This window comes from Chiloscyllium punctatum, chromosome 25, assembly GCF_047496795.1.
Source record: "Chiloscyllium punctatum isolate Juve2018m chromosome 25, sChiPun1.3, whole genome shotgun sequence".
NCBI lineage: Eukaryota > Metazoa > Chordata > Chondrichthyes > Orectolobiformes > Hemiscylliidae > Chiloscyllium > Chiloscyllium punctatum.
In genome coordinates, this window is record NC_092763.1 from 52,231,788 (window position 1) to 52,249,183 (window position 17,396).

General features: G+C 42.7%; 1 protein-coding gene across 2 annotated transcripts in view; it reads right to left on the reverse strand.

Annotated features, from left to right (window-relative positions):
• The window catches only part of gab3 (GRB2 associated binding protein 3), a 135,290-nt gene that overhangs the window by 46,337 nt on the left and 71,557 nt on the right, over positions 1-17,396 (reverse strand). For both annotated transcript variants that reach the window (XM_072595285.1, XM_072595284.1), the window contains exon 2: positions 15,053-15,353. In XM_072595285.1, coding sequence (XP_072451386.1) covers positions 15,053-15,353 — 301 coding nt within the window. The remainder of the gene's footprint in view (positions 1-15,052; positions 15,354-17,396) is intronic.

A 17,396-nucleotide genomic window follows, 5' to 3' on the forward strand; every position in this document is an offset into this window, starting at 1 on the left:
ATGATAGGACTAGCCATTAGATGTCTTTGATGTAAGTGTTTGATGCAGTGAACAGTTCATCTCTGAGTTTTCACACCCTGTATCACCCATTACTTGAGGTGATAATTATTAACCACATTACGCTTCACAAGGCAAAGCAACCCAAAAGTAGGTCAGTAAAAATAATCTCATACAATGGAAAATGATCCCCATAGTATAAAAGTGAGTTTGCATGTGCACAGCACTTTAAAAATGACGTAGGACAAATTTGCACATGCTTCTGGTTCAGTATTGTTTTGAAAGTAAATTCAGAGCTAAAACGAATGAAGTTTTATTAATGCTTTCGTTGCAAGTGTGTGTTACTGCAAAGTCAGCATTGTTTGGCTACGTCCAAATTGCTGCTGAGCTGAGTGGCTTGCTAGACCATTTAAGAGGCAACTACATTGCTGTGGGTGTGGAGTTATTTGATGGCCAGACTAACAGATTTCCTTCGCTAATGAACCAGACTTTTTTTAGAAATGACAATAGCTTCAAGGTCCCAATTACTGAGCCTAGTTTTCAATTCAAATTATTCAGTCAAACTGAAATCATCTGCTACGGTGGTATTTGAATTGATGTTCCTTCAGCATTAGCTTGTGCTTTGGATTCCTAGGCCAGTGCCATTATCATCAGGTCCAAATCCCCTGCTAACGTTAAAGATATCTATACATTAAAATTTAGCAGACGATAAATTAGGTTACTTACAGTGTGGAAACAGGCCCTTCGGCCCAACAAGTCCACACCGACCCTCCGAAGAGCAACCCACCCAGACCCATTGCCCTACATTTACCCCTGCACCTAACACTATGGGCAATTTAGCATAGCCAATTCACCCGACCTGCACATTTTTGGACTGTGGGAGGAATCCGGAGCACCCAAAGGAAACCCACGCAGACACTGGGAGAATGTGCAAACTCCACACAGACAGCTGCCTGAGATGGGAATTGAACTCTGGTCCCTGGTGCTGAGAGGCAGCAGTGCTAACCACAGTGCCACCGTGCTGCCCTGTAACAAACAGCTTGAATGAGCTTTGTTACTCGCGAGACAGTGAGTTCTGCAGATGCTGGAGATCAGAGTTGAGCTTGTGTTGCTGAAAATGCACAGCATCCAAGGAATAGGAAAATCGACATTTCAGGTCGGAGCCCTTCATCAGGAATGAGGCTGGAAGCCTCGGTGGTGGGGGGGGGGGGGGGGGGGGGGGGGGGGGGGTGGGGAGGGGGGGGGTGGAGAGATAAGTGGGAGGTGGAGGGGACTGGGGAGAAGGTAGCTGAGAGTGCAATAGGTGGATGGAGGTAGGGGTAAAGGTGATAGGTCAGAGAGGAGGATGGGAAGGAAGATTGACAGGTGGGACAGGTCATGAGGGTGGTGCTGAGCTGGAAGGTTAGAACTGGGGTAAAGTTGCTGGAAAAGCACAGCAGCTCAGGCAGCATCCAAGGAGCAAGAAAATCAACATTTCAGACCAGAGCCCTTCATCAGGAATGAGGCTGGGATCCTCGGGGGTGGAGAGACAAATGGGGGGAGAAGGTAGCTGAAAGTGCAGTAGCTGGATGGAGGTGGAGGTAAAGGTGATAGGTCGGAGAGGAGGGTGGACCGGTTAGGTGGGAAGAAAGATTGACAGGTGGGACAAGTCATGAGGGTGGTGCTAAGTTGTAAGGTTGGAACTGGGGTAGGGTGGGGTAAGGAGGGGAAATGAGGAAACTGATGAAGTCCACAGTGATGCCCTGGGGTTGAATGGTCCTGAGGCGGAAGATAAGGCTTTCTTCCTCCAGGTGTCGGGTAGTGAGGGAGTGGCGATGGAGGAGGCCCAGGACCTGCATGTCCTTCGCAGAGTGGGAGGGGAAGTTGAAATGTTTGGGCACAGGGTGGTTGGGTTGGTTGTTGCAGGTGACTGGAGATATTCTCTGCGAGAAGGCGTTCAGTCTCCCCAATGTAGAGGAGACTGTATCAGGAGCATTGGACACAATAAATGACTTTGGTGGATGTGCAGGTGAAATTTTGATGAATGTGGAAGGCTCCTTTGGGGCTTTGGACAGAGGTAAGGTGGGAGGTGTGCATAAATTTTGCAATTCCTGCGGTGGCAGGGGAAGGTGCCAGGAGGGGAGGGTGGGTTGTTGGAGGGTGTGGACCTGACCAGGTAGTTACGGAGGGAACGGTCTTTGCGGAAAGTGGATAGGGGTGGGGAGGCAAATATATCCCTGGTGGTGGGATCCATTTGTAGGTGGCAGAAATGTCGGCGAATGATGCGATTTATGCAGAGGTTGGAAGGTGAGGACCAGGGGGGTTCTGTCCTTGTTGCGGTTGGAGGGGTGGGGATCAAGGGCAGAGGTGTGGGATGTGGATGAGATGCATTGGAGGGCATCTTCAATCACGTGGGAAGGGAAACTTCGGTCTTGAAAGAAGGAGGCCATGTGGTGTGTTCTGTGGTGGAATTGGTCCTCCTGGGAGCAAATGCAGTGGAGGTGAAGGAATTGGGAATACGGGATAGCATTTTTGCAGGAGGTAGGGTGGGAGGAGGTGTAATCCAGGTAGCTGTGGGAGTCGGTGGATTTGTAAAAAATATCAGTGTTGAGTTGATCCTCGTGAATGGAGATGGAGAGGTCTAGGAAGGGGAGGGAGGTGTCAGAGATGGTCCAAGTGAATTTAAAGTCAGGGTGGAATGTGTTAGTGAGGTTGATGAACTGATGAACTGGGAGCACGACGTGGCATCGATGCGGGGAGTCATCAATGTAGCGGAGGAAGAGGTGGGGAGTGGTGTCGGTGTAACTCCGGAAGATGGACTGTTCTATGTAGCCGACAAAGAGACAGGCATAGCTGGAGCCCATGTTGGTGCCCATGGCTACCCCTTTCGTCTGGAGGAAGTCGGAGGATTGGAAGGAGAAATTGTTGAGGGTGAGGACCAGTTCAGCCAAACGAATAAGAGTGTTATTGGAGAGACTGGACACCTTCTCACAGAGCGTTTTAGAGAACATCTTCAGGACACCCACACCAACCAACCCCACCGCCCCATGGCCCAACATTTCAACTCCCCCTCTCACTCTGCTGATGACATGCAGGTCCTGGGCCTCCTCCATCAACACTCCCTCACCGCCCAACACCTGGAGGAAGAACACTTATCTTCCGCCTCGGAACCCTTCAACCCCAGGGCATCAATGTGGACGTCACCAGTTTCCTCATTTCCCCTCCCCCACCTTACCCCAGTTCCAACCTTCCAGCTCAGCACCACCTTCATGACTTGTCCCACCTGTCAATCTACCTTCCCACCTATCCGCTACACCCTCCTCTCCGACCTATCACCTTTACCTCCACCTCCATCTAGCTATTGCACGCTCAGCTACTTTCTCCCCAGCCCCACCACCCCTCCCCCTCCCATTTATCTCTCCACCCCCGAGGATCCTAACCTCATTCCTGAAGAAGGGCTCTGGCCCAAAATGTCGATTTTCCTGCTCCTCGGATGCTGCCTGACCAGCTGTGCTTTTCCAGCAACACACTCTCAACTTTGTTACTCAGGAGTAAGTAAAAATCTACATTTTTATGTGAGAGTATTATTAGACCATAGGCTCCATGCCTGGGCCACCAAAGTTTTCACCCGAATTGCTTTTAATGCAAGCAGTACTGGTGAGAAAGAATACATGGGAGAAACTAACTTTACCCTCAAATTTGGCAGCACAGTATAAGCAACTTGTAGATATTTTCCTAATCAACGTGTTCAGAGATCTTCTTAGACATTTCTGGAACAGATGGGATTTGAACCGAGCCTTGCTAGGTTAGAGGTAGGAACACTATCACTGCACCACAAGAGCTCTCAAGTAGCCTGTATTACTGCTGATTATTAGGTCAGCTTCACACTGACATTTTTTACAAATCCACCGACTCCCACAGCTACCTGGATTACACCTCATATAGATTAACTGATCTTCATTCTTCATTTCTTTGAAGAAAATGCTTTGAAGTGATCAAAGGCAAATTTGCAATGATATTAAGGGAATTGACAAAATTGAACTATGTAATTTATGCACTACAGTGACGGTTTGAAATATAAGGACACAGTTTAAAAGAATTGAAATTAAGAGAAAGAAGGGATATTTGGTTGGACTTACTGCACGAAAAGGATAGTAGGTTATTAATAATTGTACATAAATGTCCTAATTTGCTATTTTTTAGTTCATTCTTGGACCTCAACCTCTCTTTCGATTCCTTTCCTTTCTCTTCAGTCCCTTTTCTCTCTTTCTAATCCAGTCTCTTTCCTTTTACATTTCGGTCTCTCTGTGCCTTCATTCCTATGTTTATTCCCAATTTAGATTAGATTAGATTAGATTAGATTACTTACAGTGTGGAAACAGGCCCTTCGGCCCAACAAGTCCACACCGCCCCGCCGAAGCGTAACCCACCCATACCCCTACATTTACCCCTTACCTAACACTACGGGCAATTTAGCATGGCCAATTCACCTGACCTGCACATCTTTGGACTGTGGGAGGAAACCGGAGCACCCGGAGGAAACCCACGCAGACACGGGGAGAACGTGCAAACTCCACACAGTCAGTCGCCGAGGCGGGAATTGAACCCGGGTCTCTGGCGCTGTGAGGCAGCAGTGCTAACCCATTTAATTCTGTCTCTCCTCCCTCTGTCTTTAGTGATGGTAGGGGCCAATAATGGAGCTCTCTGCAGGACAGACCGCCTAAAAAACAGGATGTGAGTCAAACGTTATCAGAAACGTTAGAGAGACCTGAGGAGGAAAATAAAAATGTCTTCAGAGATAACTGGATACATGCTGGAAATGAGAATGAAAGGTAGCTGGGTTTTCTTCTAGTTTCAATTACCATAAATTTAATTATGCAACTTATAGGCAAATCTTTCAGCAACAGTGATGGAAATGTTAATGAATTCAATTTTTTAAACTTACTGTACAATTACCCCTGCCCTTTCCCCAGAATTAAGATCCATTAGAGGCCAAAGGATGTTTCTGGTTTCCTAACACTTCTCAGGTCAACTGCCAATGTTCAATCATCTTTCTCCTCAGTGCCAGAACCTTCCTTAGGCTGCTTTCAGTGTCACAGTGACCCAACGTTTATCTGTCTTTAGCCAATGAGCTGCCTAAGAATTCATGGTAGATGTCAAAAGTTTGCCAATCTTATTAAAACGAGTGGGCCTAAGGGCCTTGCTGTTCTTGCAGAGAGGTCAATCCTTATGCCCATTTCCAGCTGGATAGCCAGCAAGTGCCAATATAAACTCCCAAACTCTGACAATGAATAGTAATAGTAGCTTTTGCCTGATTCCAAACATTTTCAGTGTAATTTTCCCATTCTGGTGAGTTATGAGCAATGTCAAAAGAGGTGGAAAAATAGGATAAGAATGAAAAAAATCAGATCCTTCCTGTCAGGAAAAATGTTTTGCAATGTCCCTCATAATCATTAAATGGTGACTGCAGAACCTCACCATTGAGAAGGCAGTATGTTATTTTCACTCATTAAAGCCCTTTCTTCAAGAAACTAGACATCAAATTGCCACAATGTAAATCAGAGCAGCTAATTGCGAGTTGCAGCTGACCCAATGTTTGTCCTGGCCATCATTTAACTGCTTCTTCACAACTAAAGTACTACATGCTCCATGGCCACCATTCCTAATCCATGCATGGCAGTATTGGCAAACCACTGCCTCACCACATCACCATGGCTCATCTTGGACCAGCTTGCACACCACTTTAGCCCTTTCCATTGGAGGTCAAGGACACCTACATCTGCCAGGTCTCTGTGTTCAGGAACTCATAGCCATCTCATACATCTACACAGAATGCATTTTATGGCTTCAGATTGCTTTCTGAGAGCACACTCTCTGATTTCAGCACTGACTTATTGACTGCTTGTCTTGCTTTCTTAGGGTCGTTAGTGCTCAGTTACTGGCTACTATCCACTGTTGCTTAAGCTGTTCTTCAGTGCAGACAGAGACACAAGGCAGCTTGTGATGGGAGAAATGGGGGTTGAGAGAGCACTGAGAAATTAGTCTGACAGGGGTAGAAGTCAAAGAGACCTTGAAGTGCAGGTTTATAGCTCCTTGAAAGTAGTAAGGGTACTGAAGAAGGCATTTTGTACACTTGCTTTTATTGGTCCATGCATTGAGTAAAGGAGTTGAGAGGTCATGTTATGGCTGTATAGGACATTAGTTAGGCCACTATTCTGGTCTCCCTGCAATAGGAAGGATGTAACGGGAAAAAAAACAATCTGGATGGTTTTATGAATAATAAGGGTTTACAGGGATATAGGCCAAATGCTGGCAAATAGGACTAGATTAATTTAGGATGTCTAGACAGCATGAACTAGTTGGACTGAAGGGTCTGTTTCCATGCTATGTCTCTATGTCATTATGTGGCAATACACTATGGTAATAGCAGACTTGCAGCATGTGCCAGTACTTTGTGTGTTTCAAATAAATGAACAGGTGAGATAGTAAAAGGGGAGCAGTACTTACTTAAGTGAACGGGACAATGGTCAGTCAGGGGGTGCTGTTACACTCAGCCAAGGAGCTCATTTGATGACATGACTAGAAGTTTGCCATGGTCAGTCAACTCTTAGTTGTATCAGAGTCCATGGATCAATGTCCTTGCAGTCAGGGGATTAGTCCAAGGTCAATCCTGCAGGTCAAGTGCAAGCAGTCTGTATTTATGGGTTATAGGTAAGTATGTTGAAGTGCTGTAGTGACATCTGTCCTATGGTTGGGCCAATGCTTCTTGCTGAGAGAAAAGAAGGGATTGCACATGCTGAAAGTGGATGGAAGTGCAATTACTGGTGATGCACCAGCAAAAGGTGCCCTCATTGAATAAGCAGAAAGCCCAGAGGACAGAATGGTTGGGTTTGGGAGGAGGAATTGGGTAAAGACATTAAATGGATATAGACAATAGACAATAGATGCAGGAGTAGGCCATTCTGCCCTTCGAGCCTGCACCGCCATTCAATATGATCATGGCTGATCATTCCTAATCAGTATCCTGTTCCAGCCTTATCTCCATACCCCTTGACTCCACTATCTTTAAGAGCTCTATCCAATTCTTTCTTAAAAGAATCCAGAGACTGGGCCTCCACTGCCCTCTGGGGCAGAGCATTCCACACAGCCACCACTCTCTGGGTGAAGTAGTTTCTCCTCATCTCTGTCCTAAATGGTCTACCCCGTATTTATGATGCTTGCCCGTCTACCCCGTATTTATGATATGATGCTTGCAATACTTAAAGTTGTAGTACCTGAGCCATGGGACTGATGTGCACCATGGCAGAATTAGAGTGACTGGTGACCCTGTAAGTATGAGGTTACAGACAGAAGATGGTGACATTTATCCTTGTGGTGTAGACAAGATCAATGACCATTTTTTTCTCATTGATGGATGTTCTTTTTACACTATCCCAGGCCTTTAACTAGGTTTAGGCAGGCTGTATCTGTTAGCATGGCCTCCTGTAGCAGTCAGCTGGAAAAAGGACTACCCTCTTCTCCATTACCATCTCCATCAGCACCTCCAGGTCCCTGTCTGCAACACAGGGCCATGTTCAAAAATAACATTCAAGCACTGTGTGAGAGGCAGTTCCTGGCTTGCAGAATCTGATGTGATGTGCACTTTGGCTTTATATATGGCAACATAGAAGATACTGGCAGTGCTGAACTTTTCCATCTCATTGGCTGTGTAACTTCCTACAAATGGCACCAAGATCCCAGCTGCATGCTTAAATGAAGTGGACAGAGGAATATTGTGTGAGAAAATTTGCTCCGGGCCATGGCAGACCAGACACCATAAATCAAACTCAGCAAAACACTAACTAAAATGGGAAAATTATGCATGGGTATATGAATAGAAAGGGTTTAGAGGGATATGGGCCAAGTGCCGGTAAATGGGCCGAGATTAATTTAGGATATGTGGTTGGTATGAACGAATTGAACCGAAGGGTTTCATGCTCTACGTCTGTATGACTGTATGTCTATTAGTATACCAACTGCTTAAGTTGACCTAAGATGATATATTTGTTAATTCAACAGTTCAATTAGATTGTCTTTTAATAATTGAATAAAACTTTTCAGTAACAAATAGCTTGCACCTCAGGGAAGATGTAACCTGATGTTCACTTCATAGAAAGTACAGTGTGTTGATTACAGACAAAAAGGGAAGAATAGAGTAAGAACGACAACAAAAGCCAAATTTCATCCCATTTGAAATACACAAAATGAAGCATAAATTGGATTTTCATCTTCAATGACATTTACAATAATTACATTACATTTATTAACCTTTCAGGATGAATGTTACAGTAATAATTTACAGCCGACTCTATCAGTATCTGTAGTTAAATGTTGAAAAATCTGGTGGATTAAGTGACTCATTCCTCTACTCTTTCTGTTTAAATGAGATAATCTGCTTTAGTGTAAGTGTGTTTTTGTGGAATTTTTTAAACATAAATTCTCATTTCTTTCCCAGAACTGTACATCGTCATGTTTGCAAAATATTTACAAGCTAAAATGCTTCTTTTGCTTTTCTTTTACAGAATTAGCATTTCTTAATGATGATTTATTATTGTGACTTTTGTTGATAATTCAATATGCACATAAAAATGTTAGCCATGGTTATAAACCTTGAGGTGCCCTGCTATTTAACAAGTCATGATGGACAGACAGAACACTTAGCTCACTATGTCGGCATAAGTGGTAAACACAATAACCTCCAAATCTTTTGAGATAAATCATTTCAAATGTAAGCCATTCATGAGACAGAACAAAATAGTTTAGATTTCTAGTGCACAGCAGAATCGAATGTGCGATGCTTTCACTATTTGACCTTAGGCTCTTAACAGACAAGATACTGTCTTTGTTCCAAGGGACCCTACTGATAGATCAATAGCCTACTAATGTGTCAAACAGCTACTGAGTAGTGTTCTAGGACAGTACTAAAGGACTCCTTTTATCATAACTGACATAAATAGATTTCTTTGTGCTGCTAGCTGCAAAGAAACATGCTCTAGACTGCATGACAGACTGTTTCATTGCAGAGACATTAACTCTTTTGATGGCTGAGTTGCCAGGATAAGGCGAAACTTTTCTTCCTGAATTAGAAACTACAGAGAGTTAGGATCCTGAAGCTGAAAAGGGTTATAAAGACAAATGTATTTTCTTCCTTCCTCTCTTGAAGATACTGCAAGTTGTTGGACTCTCAATTCATCACAGAAATGACCATGCTTCATGTGTATAATTAGCAGTAAAGCCCAGACTCTGACTATGGCAGGCATCACATTTGACCTTCATCCAATCCTCATCCAAAGTACACAAATGTACCTTGCATCAGTTGTCACTGGATGGTGATCAGCAACAGAAATCCTGATCACTTCTTTTCAGTTTTAGGATCAGGATACTAAAGACAATAGTAGTGCTCTACCTGCTGCCCTTGTTGATGAGGAAACATTAAAGGTGAGGAAATCAACAGCAGAATATCTATCCTCATGATGCCTGTCCAGTGGCATCTCATAAAAATAGTACTGAACAATGGCAAGTGTGCATCTCACTGTAATACCTTTGAGTAACTAAAGCCTGACATTTAGTTTCACGCTAAATAATGGGGATGGATTACCTACAGAACAATACACCAGCAAATATATCCAACATCAAATGTGAAAGAGATTTAGTTAACTTTTACTGTCAGTGTTTTGTTTTTGTCAAGAAACTGGACTGGAGACTGAGCTATAATGCAAGACAAATCAAATGTAAAGAAATGTGTCCAGTTCTGGTCACCTCATTATGGGAAGCACAAAGATGCTTTGGTGACGGTTCAGAGGAGATTTACCAGGATGCTGCCTGAATCAGAGGACTTGTCTGAGAAGAGAGGTTGTGAGAGCTAGGTCTTTTAACACTGGAGAGAAGGAACTTGAAAGAGGTGCACAGCGTAATGAGAGGTATAGACAGAGTAGCTAGCCAGAGACTTTTCCCCAGGGCAGAAATGGCTGTCACAAGGGGTCATAATTTTAAGGTGATTGCAGGAAGATATAAGGGAGATGTCAGAGATAGGTTCTTTATACAGAGAGTGATGGGTGCATGGAATACACTGCCAATGGTGGTAGCAGAGTCAGAGACATTAGGGACATTTAAGTGACTGCGGGACAAACACATGGATAGCAGTAAATTGAGGGCTGTGTAGGTTAGGTTGATCTTAGATTAAAATAAATGCTTGGTACAACATTGTGGGTCAAAGGCCTGTACTGTGCTGTACCGTTCTATGTTCTAAAACTTGGGAAAATGATGAATAAATGACAGCAAACTTAGATTTCATAAAGCTGAACATTTTAAGTGGAAGAACGGATGAATGTGGTCTAGGAAATAATGAGTTATAGAGGGGTTTCAATACGGAAGTTGTGGAGAGAAGAGAATATAGGGTGGAGCCTTTGCCATTTGGGAAGAAGAAAAAAAATTTGGAGAATCTCAAGTTACAAAATGAAGAGAAAATTAAGGAATCATGAGAGAGATGAGTAAGTGATGCCCGACTATGCACCAAAAATGTTCTGACCTGTCCAAGATTTTGAGACAAGTGTGAGGAGAAGCTTCCCAAGCAGAAGAAAAAAAAATTAACAGACTTGGACTTTGAAAGCATGTGTCAGCCCATCAAAAAGAAAATAGTCTGTTAATTTTTAATAAGATTGCTTTACTCATGAAAATCAAGCATACCAAGGATGTTTTTCTTTATTGAAGAAAAATTGTTTCAGAAAAATCATGCACCACTTTTGTTCAGAAAATGACAAAGCAAGTTACAAACAAGTTCCTATGATTTATCATTATACAGTTAATTTGAAAGTATTTCAGCCCAGATTTTCAACAAGTCAGGCTGACTCAGGAGTACTTTAAAAATAGTTAGAAGGAGACAATAGTGAGATTGCCATTCACCACACCCCGTCACCCCTTTTTCAATTTTCAGCATCTTTTTGTTTTGCTGGTACTGGGTAAGGGTGCAGCTTTCATTTATTCACTGGTGGGACATGGGCATCACTGGCTGGCCAGCATTTATTGCTCACCTCTAGTTACTCTTGAGATGTGGTGGTGAGCTGCCTTCTTGAACTGCTGCAGTCCGCATGCTGTAGGTTGACCCACAATGTCCTTAGGGAGGGAATTCCAGGACTTTGACCCAGTGACAGTGAAGGACTTGTGATTCCAAGTCAGGATGGTGAGTGACTTAGAGGGCAACTTGCATGTAGTAGTGTTCCCATGCACCTGTTGCCTTTGTCCTTCTAGGTGGATGTGGTCATGGGTTTGGAATGTGCTGTCCAAGGAACCTTGGTGAATTTCTGCAGTGCATCTTGTAGATAGTACACACTGCTGCTACTGAGCGTCAGGCCTGGAGTGGGTGGCTGCTTGACAATGTGCTGCCAATCAAGTGGGCTTCTTTGTCCTGGATGGTGTCAAGCTGCTTGAGTGTTGTTGGAGCTACATCCATCCAGGCAAACGTGGAATATTCCATCACACTCCTGACTTGTGCCTTGTAGATGGTAGACAGGTTTTACGGAGTAAGGAGGTTAGCTATTAACTACAGTATTCTTAGCCTCTGACCTGCTTTGTGTTAATGTGGTGAGTCCATATAAAAAGGCATAATTAAAAAGGAATGCTGTTGAATGCATCAATTGACAGGCCATCAACAGTAGCTTAGAAAAAATACATTGTTTCTGAAGCCTCAAAGAGTTCAGCTGATTTCACATCTGAGTGAGTTTTGTTGGGTTTCAGAGGCTCTGAAATCGCATCTCAGCAATTCACATTTTGAATGGCCCATTCTAAGAAGCTACTAAAAGATTAGTTGTTCCTCACTATAGTAACTGAGTAGACATTTATTTTTGTTACAGATTAACTACTTGATAGTATTTAAAATCTTTGAATAGGTTTCATGAGAGTTTTACCTCAATATCATATCTGTATGAGTGATATCTCGAGTAGGTTGTTCGAAGCCTAAATTATTTTCATCTCCACATGGCTTCTAAGGACTCTTCAGTGTGAATAATTGCAGCTCTATTAGTTTGTAACTATTTTATTTGTTAATAACCATTTCAAAAACATGGATCCTGAACTCCGTGAATATTAAATGAGTGGTAATGGAGAGTGCAGGGCGGGAGGGGAGGGGGTGTGCTGAGAACATAAGGAATCAAGACATGCTGTGGAGTACAAATGGAAAGAGCATGTGGGGCCATGGGAGGACATTGAAGATGTTGGAGTCTGACATTCATGATTAAAAATGGTCTGAAAGTCCAGTATGTGGAGGTGACCATTCAAACCCATCTATTTGCCTCAGTTTATACCTTGGGTCTATCTCCGGAAGCAGTAGCTCCAACCCTATCTCACCTCTACCGAACCAAAGTAAAAATTAGGTGGACAGTGACTTTGTCAAGGAATGGCTCTGTTGGGTGGGATGTTTCCTCTCTCAATCTTGTTTTGTGCAGAAAGGACCAATGTAGCCGGTACTCTAGGATTATCTTTGGCAGGTTAGCTTTGAAGCAGAAGATGAAGAGATCCAGCCAGATTGGCTGCCTGTGGTAATGGAATAACTAGAAGTAGACCACTTAGTACAGCCGCACCAGTAAAAACAACTGAACTATCAGTGATTTGATGAACCACCTGATGAAGGAGCAGCGCTCCGAAAGCTAGTTTCTTCCAATTAAACCTGTTTGACTATAACCTGGTGTTGTGTGACTTTGAACTGTAAGTGTTCACTATGGTGACAGGTTCACATTGCAGGTGTCAGAGATCACAGGCAACAAAGGCAATGCTATGGATAACTAATCAGAGCAGAACAATGAGAACCAGTCAAAACTGGGCACCAGGACTTTTTAAGAAGCTTCAAATCTATTTGCTATAATAAGAACTTTTATAATGCCCTATTTACTTTTACAGTTTGCAACATCTCACTTTTTCTTTGTTGAATAATGTTACTTGATCTGTGTGGATAACAAATACAGTCAGGATTGAGACTCCAGCCTACTGATTCATGATTTCTAGACATTTCTACATCAATTCAAAGCAAGCTGCTTATTTTGATAAAATTAGTACAATCCCTGAAATGTCAGAATAAGTAGGTAGAACTGTAATTATCAGGGTGGAATAAATCACAAGACTGCTATCCACAATTATAAAGGAAGCAATTTGAAATGTCTAAAGCCTGGAGAGATGCTTCTATCTTGTCAAAAGATTATCCTTAACAATATCGGCTTCTCTGGAATCAGATTGAAAAGAAAAATCCAGAAATGATCCTCACGATTGGATTCATTGTATGGACGTAAAAGGTTGGCTTTCTTTATGGATGGTCAAATTATGGTCTTCACAAGATTGCAAGAGAAATACAAATCAGAAACAATATTCAGCTCTCATATCTTTCTTTCTTAAAAGATCCAATTGACAATTTCCTGTCAATAGTGTATCATTTCTACATATGATTTCAGAATTTTCATGTCCACTTTGCCACTTGAAACTTCACGTCATATGTTATTGCTCTTTAATTGAAAAACTTGCTGATATTAGAAATGAATTTGCACTTTAATAAATTGAAATCATATCTCTGCCACCTTGACTTGCAAATTAATGTGTACTAAATTTTAATTATGACCCCTTTCATGCAGTTCAAAATTTTATATTTCCCTGAAGGTCACCCTAAAGTCATTTCTTCTGAACAGATCAGCTTCATAACTGTTCATTAAATGGTTTGCAGTTTCATTCTTTCCCATGTATTTACAGTGAATTGAACTGAATGCAATATTAAAGGTTTGATTGAACTACAAAACATCTCAGAATTTCATAAAGATCACCTTTGACTGTATTCTACAGGTTTGGGTATGTAATTGAGCATTTCCTTTCTTTACTGTTTTACAATGGTTGCACACATTGAGTATCAAGTCTACTAAGATTCCAGATCTTCAACTTCTTCCTTAAGAATTTTTTAGATTAGATTACCGACAATGTGGAAACAGGCCATTTAGCCCAACAAGTCCGCACCAACCCTTCGATTAGTAACCCATCCAGACGCATTCCGCCAAAACTATATTTACCCCTGACTAATATGCCTCACACAATGGCAATTTAGCCTGGCCAAGTCACTTAACCTGCACATCTTTGGATTGTGGGAGGAAACCCATGGAGAAATGAGGAGAATGTGCAAAATCCACACAGTCAGTCATCCTGGGAGGGAATCAAACCCAGGTCTTTGGCGTTGTGAGGCAGCAGTGCTAATCACTGAGCCACCGTGCTGCCCAAAACATTTGACATTATTTATATAGCATGTATGCCACCCATTTCCTTTCTATGTGCAGCACTTGCCCGTATTGTTTAGCACATTACTACATGAAACCAATTCAGTCCACAGTTGTATACCTAGAATCATTTGGGTTCTCCTCATTAAATATTATTTTCAAATTCAACATGTTTGTATTGAGTTTCTATATGCAAGTAAGTCTGGAAATTAGACAAATGATTCCACCTTGTGCAGATGTACCTACCTGATAGCTTCCAAATTAGATATTTGTCTTAAATCACAACACTCTAAAAACTCAATCTTTCAGAACGGGAATTTCACCAGCAGTAGAGCATCTTCACAGTCATAACTATACTGCATTAATTATCTTATTAAAAATCAAATGGAGGTTGCTAAATAGTAGAAGAGGAATGAGTCAGACACTCTGAAGGTGTATGTGTGTTGGATGAGAGGCCAGTTCAAAAATTCATGTGTATAATAATGTACTGAAGTGCAACTTCAAAAAGAAAACTCTATGAATTATATCAATTCTGCAAGGGTTGATCTGTGGCTAGAAGGGCGTGTTGCCATTTGTGTTTTGATCATGTTCCATGTTCAGCCATTCTTGATAGCTGTCAGAGAGGTCAAAAAGAATCTGGCTGGCTACAGCCCAGTCCCTAGTTCACCAGAGAATGAAATACATGTCAATTTCTTCTTTTTTTAACCAATAAAATTGCATCAAAGAAATTGCCCAAGCCAACCCTCTTACCCTAGGGAAACTAAGGCAGGTAATACAGTAATTATTTTAAGTTGTACCTGTTCCATCATCGCTGGAACCAAAGCCACAGATTAGACTGATGTGGCGTACCCAGCTGTTCATTTCATCCTGCGTTTTAGCCACCAAGTAAAATGTACGAGCCGGAGTCTTAACTTCAAAGATGTAGCTGTTCTGGAATTCTTTTTTACTGAGCTTTAAGCCAGCTTCAATGTTTTCACATTCAGTGAGGTTTATCATACGGAGAGGTTTCTTGGAGTGGTGGTTTTTGTAGTATTCAAGGACATCTGGGTTGCCACTCAATCGACCACTGCGTAGCACAAACCAACGCTTCCTCCAGGCCTGGAGAAAAACAGAAGGCAGTCAGACTTCAGCACTATTGCAAGAGCACAGATTGTCTTTGCCACTCTTAACAGGCTCGAGTCTCACTGGAAGACCTTTTGTGTTCCTCATCTTATTGGTAATCCTTCACTTGCGAACTATGCTGATGAGTTTTAGAAAACAGTGACAGGGTTAGAAGAATCAGTGTATGAAAGGGATAACATGCTTGACAAAACTTCTGGCATTTTGGGCAGACATAACTGGGAGAGTTGATAAGGGGGGAGCAGCAGTGGTGGTTTACTTGGACTGCAAGAAGGCTTTTGATAATATCCTGCAGAAGAAATTGGTATATAAAATTAGAATGCAAGGGATTTGGGGTAGTGTATTAACATAGATAGAGAACTGATTGGCAGACAAGAAATAAAAAATAGATATAAGCGGGTCTTTTTCCAGGTGGCAGGCAGAATCTAATGGGATACTGCAGGGATCAGTGTTTGTATCCTATTCATCCATGATATTATGATTTGATGGGGGAATTAAATGTAACATTTTGAAGCTTGCAGATGAACAAAGGTGAGTGGGAGCATGAGCAGTGAGGAGGATGCAAAGGTCCTTCAGTATGATTTAGACAAGTTGAGTGAGTGGGCATTACATGGTAGATGAAGTATAATGCGGATAAATGTGAGGTTATCCACTTTGGTAGCAAAAATAGGAAAGCAGATTATTATTAATTGGCAGTACTTTGGAAAAGTGCAAAGTACAACAGGACCTGGGTAGCCTCACACACCAGTCACAGAAAGCAAGAATGCAGGAGCAGCAGTCGGTGAAGAAAGCAGATGGGATGTTTGCCTTCATAGCGAGAGGATTTGAGTACAGGAGCAGGGATGTTTTCCTGCAATTATACAGGGCTTTGGTGAGACCACACCTGGAGTTTTCTGTGCTATTTTGGTCTCCATGTCTGAGGAGGGGTGTTCTGCTTATGGAGCCAGTCCAATAAAGATTTACCAGACTGATTCCTGGGATGGAGGGACTAAAATATGAATAGAGACTGGATCAGTTAGGATTATATTCATTGGAGTTTGGAAGAATAAGGGGTGGGGGTGGACCTCACAGAAACACACAAAATTCGAGCAGAAATAGACAGGGTAAACTCAGAATGGATGGTCCTGAACACCGGGGAGTCTAGAACCAGGGGTCACTGTTTAAGGATATGGGTAGGCCCAGTTCACTGAGCTGGGAATTTGTGTTGCAGACGTTTCGTCCCCTGTCTAGGTGACATCCTCAGTGCTTGGGAGCCTCCTGTGAAGTACTTCTGTGATCTTTCCTCCGGCGTTTGTAGTGGTTTGAATCTGCCGCTTCCGGTTGTCAGTTCCAGCTGTCCGTTGCAGTGGTCGGTATATTGGGTCCAGATCGAAGAGTTTATTGATTGAATCTGTGGGTGAGTGCCATGCCTCTAGGAATTTCCTGGCTGTTCTCTGTTTGGCTTGTCCTATAATAGTAGTGTTGTCCCAGTCGAATTCATGTTGCTTGTCATCTGCATGTGTGGCAACATGAATTTGACTGGGACAACACTACTATTATAGGACAAGCCAAACAGAGAACAGCCAGGGAATTCCTAGAGGCATGGCACTCATCCACAGATTCAATCAATAAACACTTCGATCTGGACCCAAAATACCGACAACTGCAATGGACAGCTGGAACTGACAACCGGAAGCGGCAGATTCAAACCACTACAAACGCCGGAGGAAAGATCACAGAAGCGCTTCACAGGAGGCTCCCAAGCACTGAGGATGTCACCTAGACAGGGGACGAAATGTCTGCAACACAATTTCCCAGCTCAGCGAACAGAACCACAACAACGAGCACCCGAGCTACAAATCTTCTCACAAACTTTGAATATGGGTAGGCCATTTAGGACTGTGAGTGATGAGCCTGTGGAATTCTCTGCCACAGAAAGTGGCTAAGACCAAAACATTGAATGTTTTCAAGATGGAGATATATACAGTTTTTTGTGTTGAAGGGATCAAATGGCATGGTGAGAAAGTGGGAACAGGTTACGGT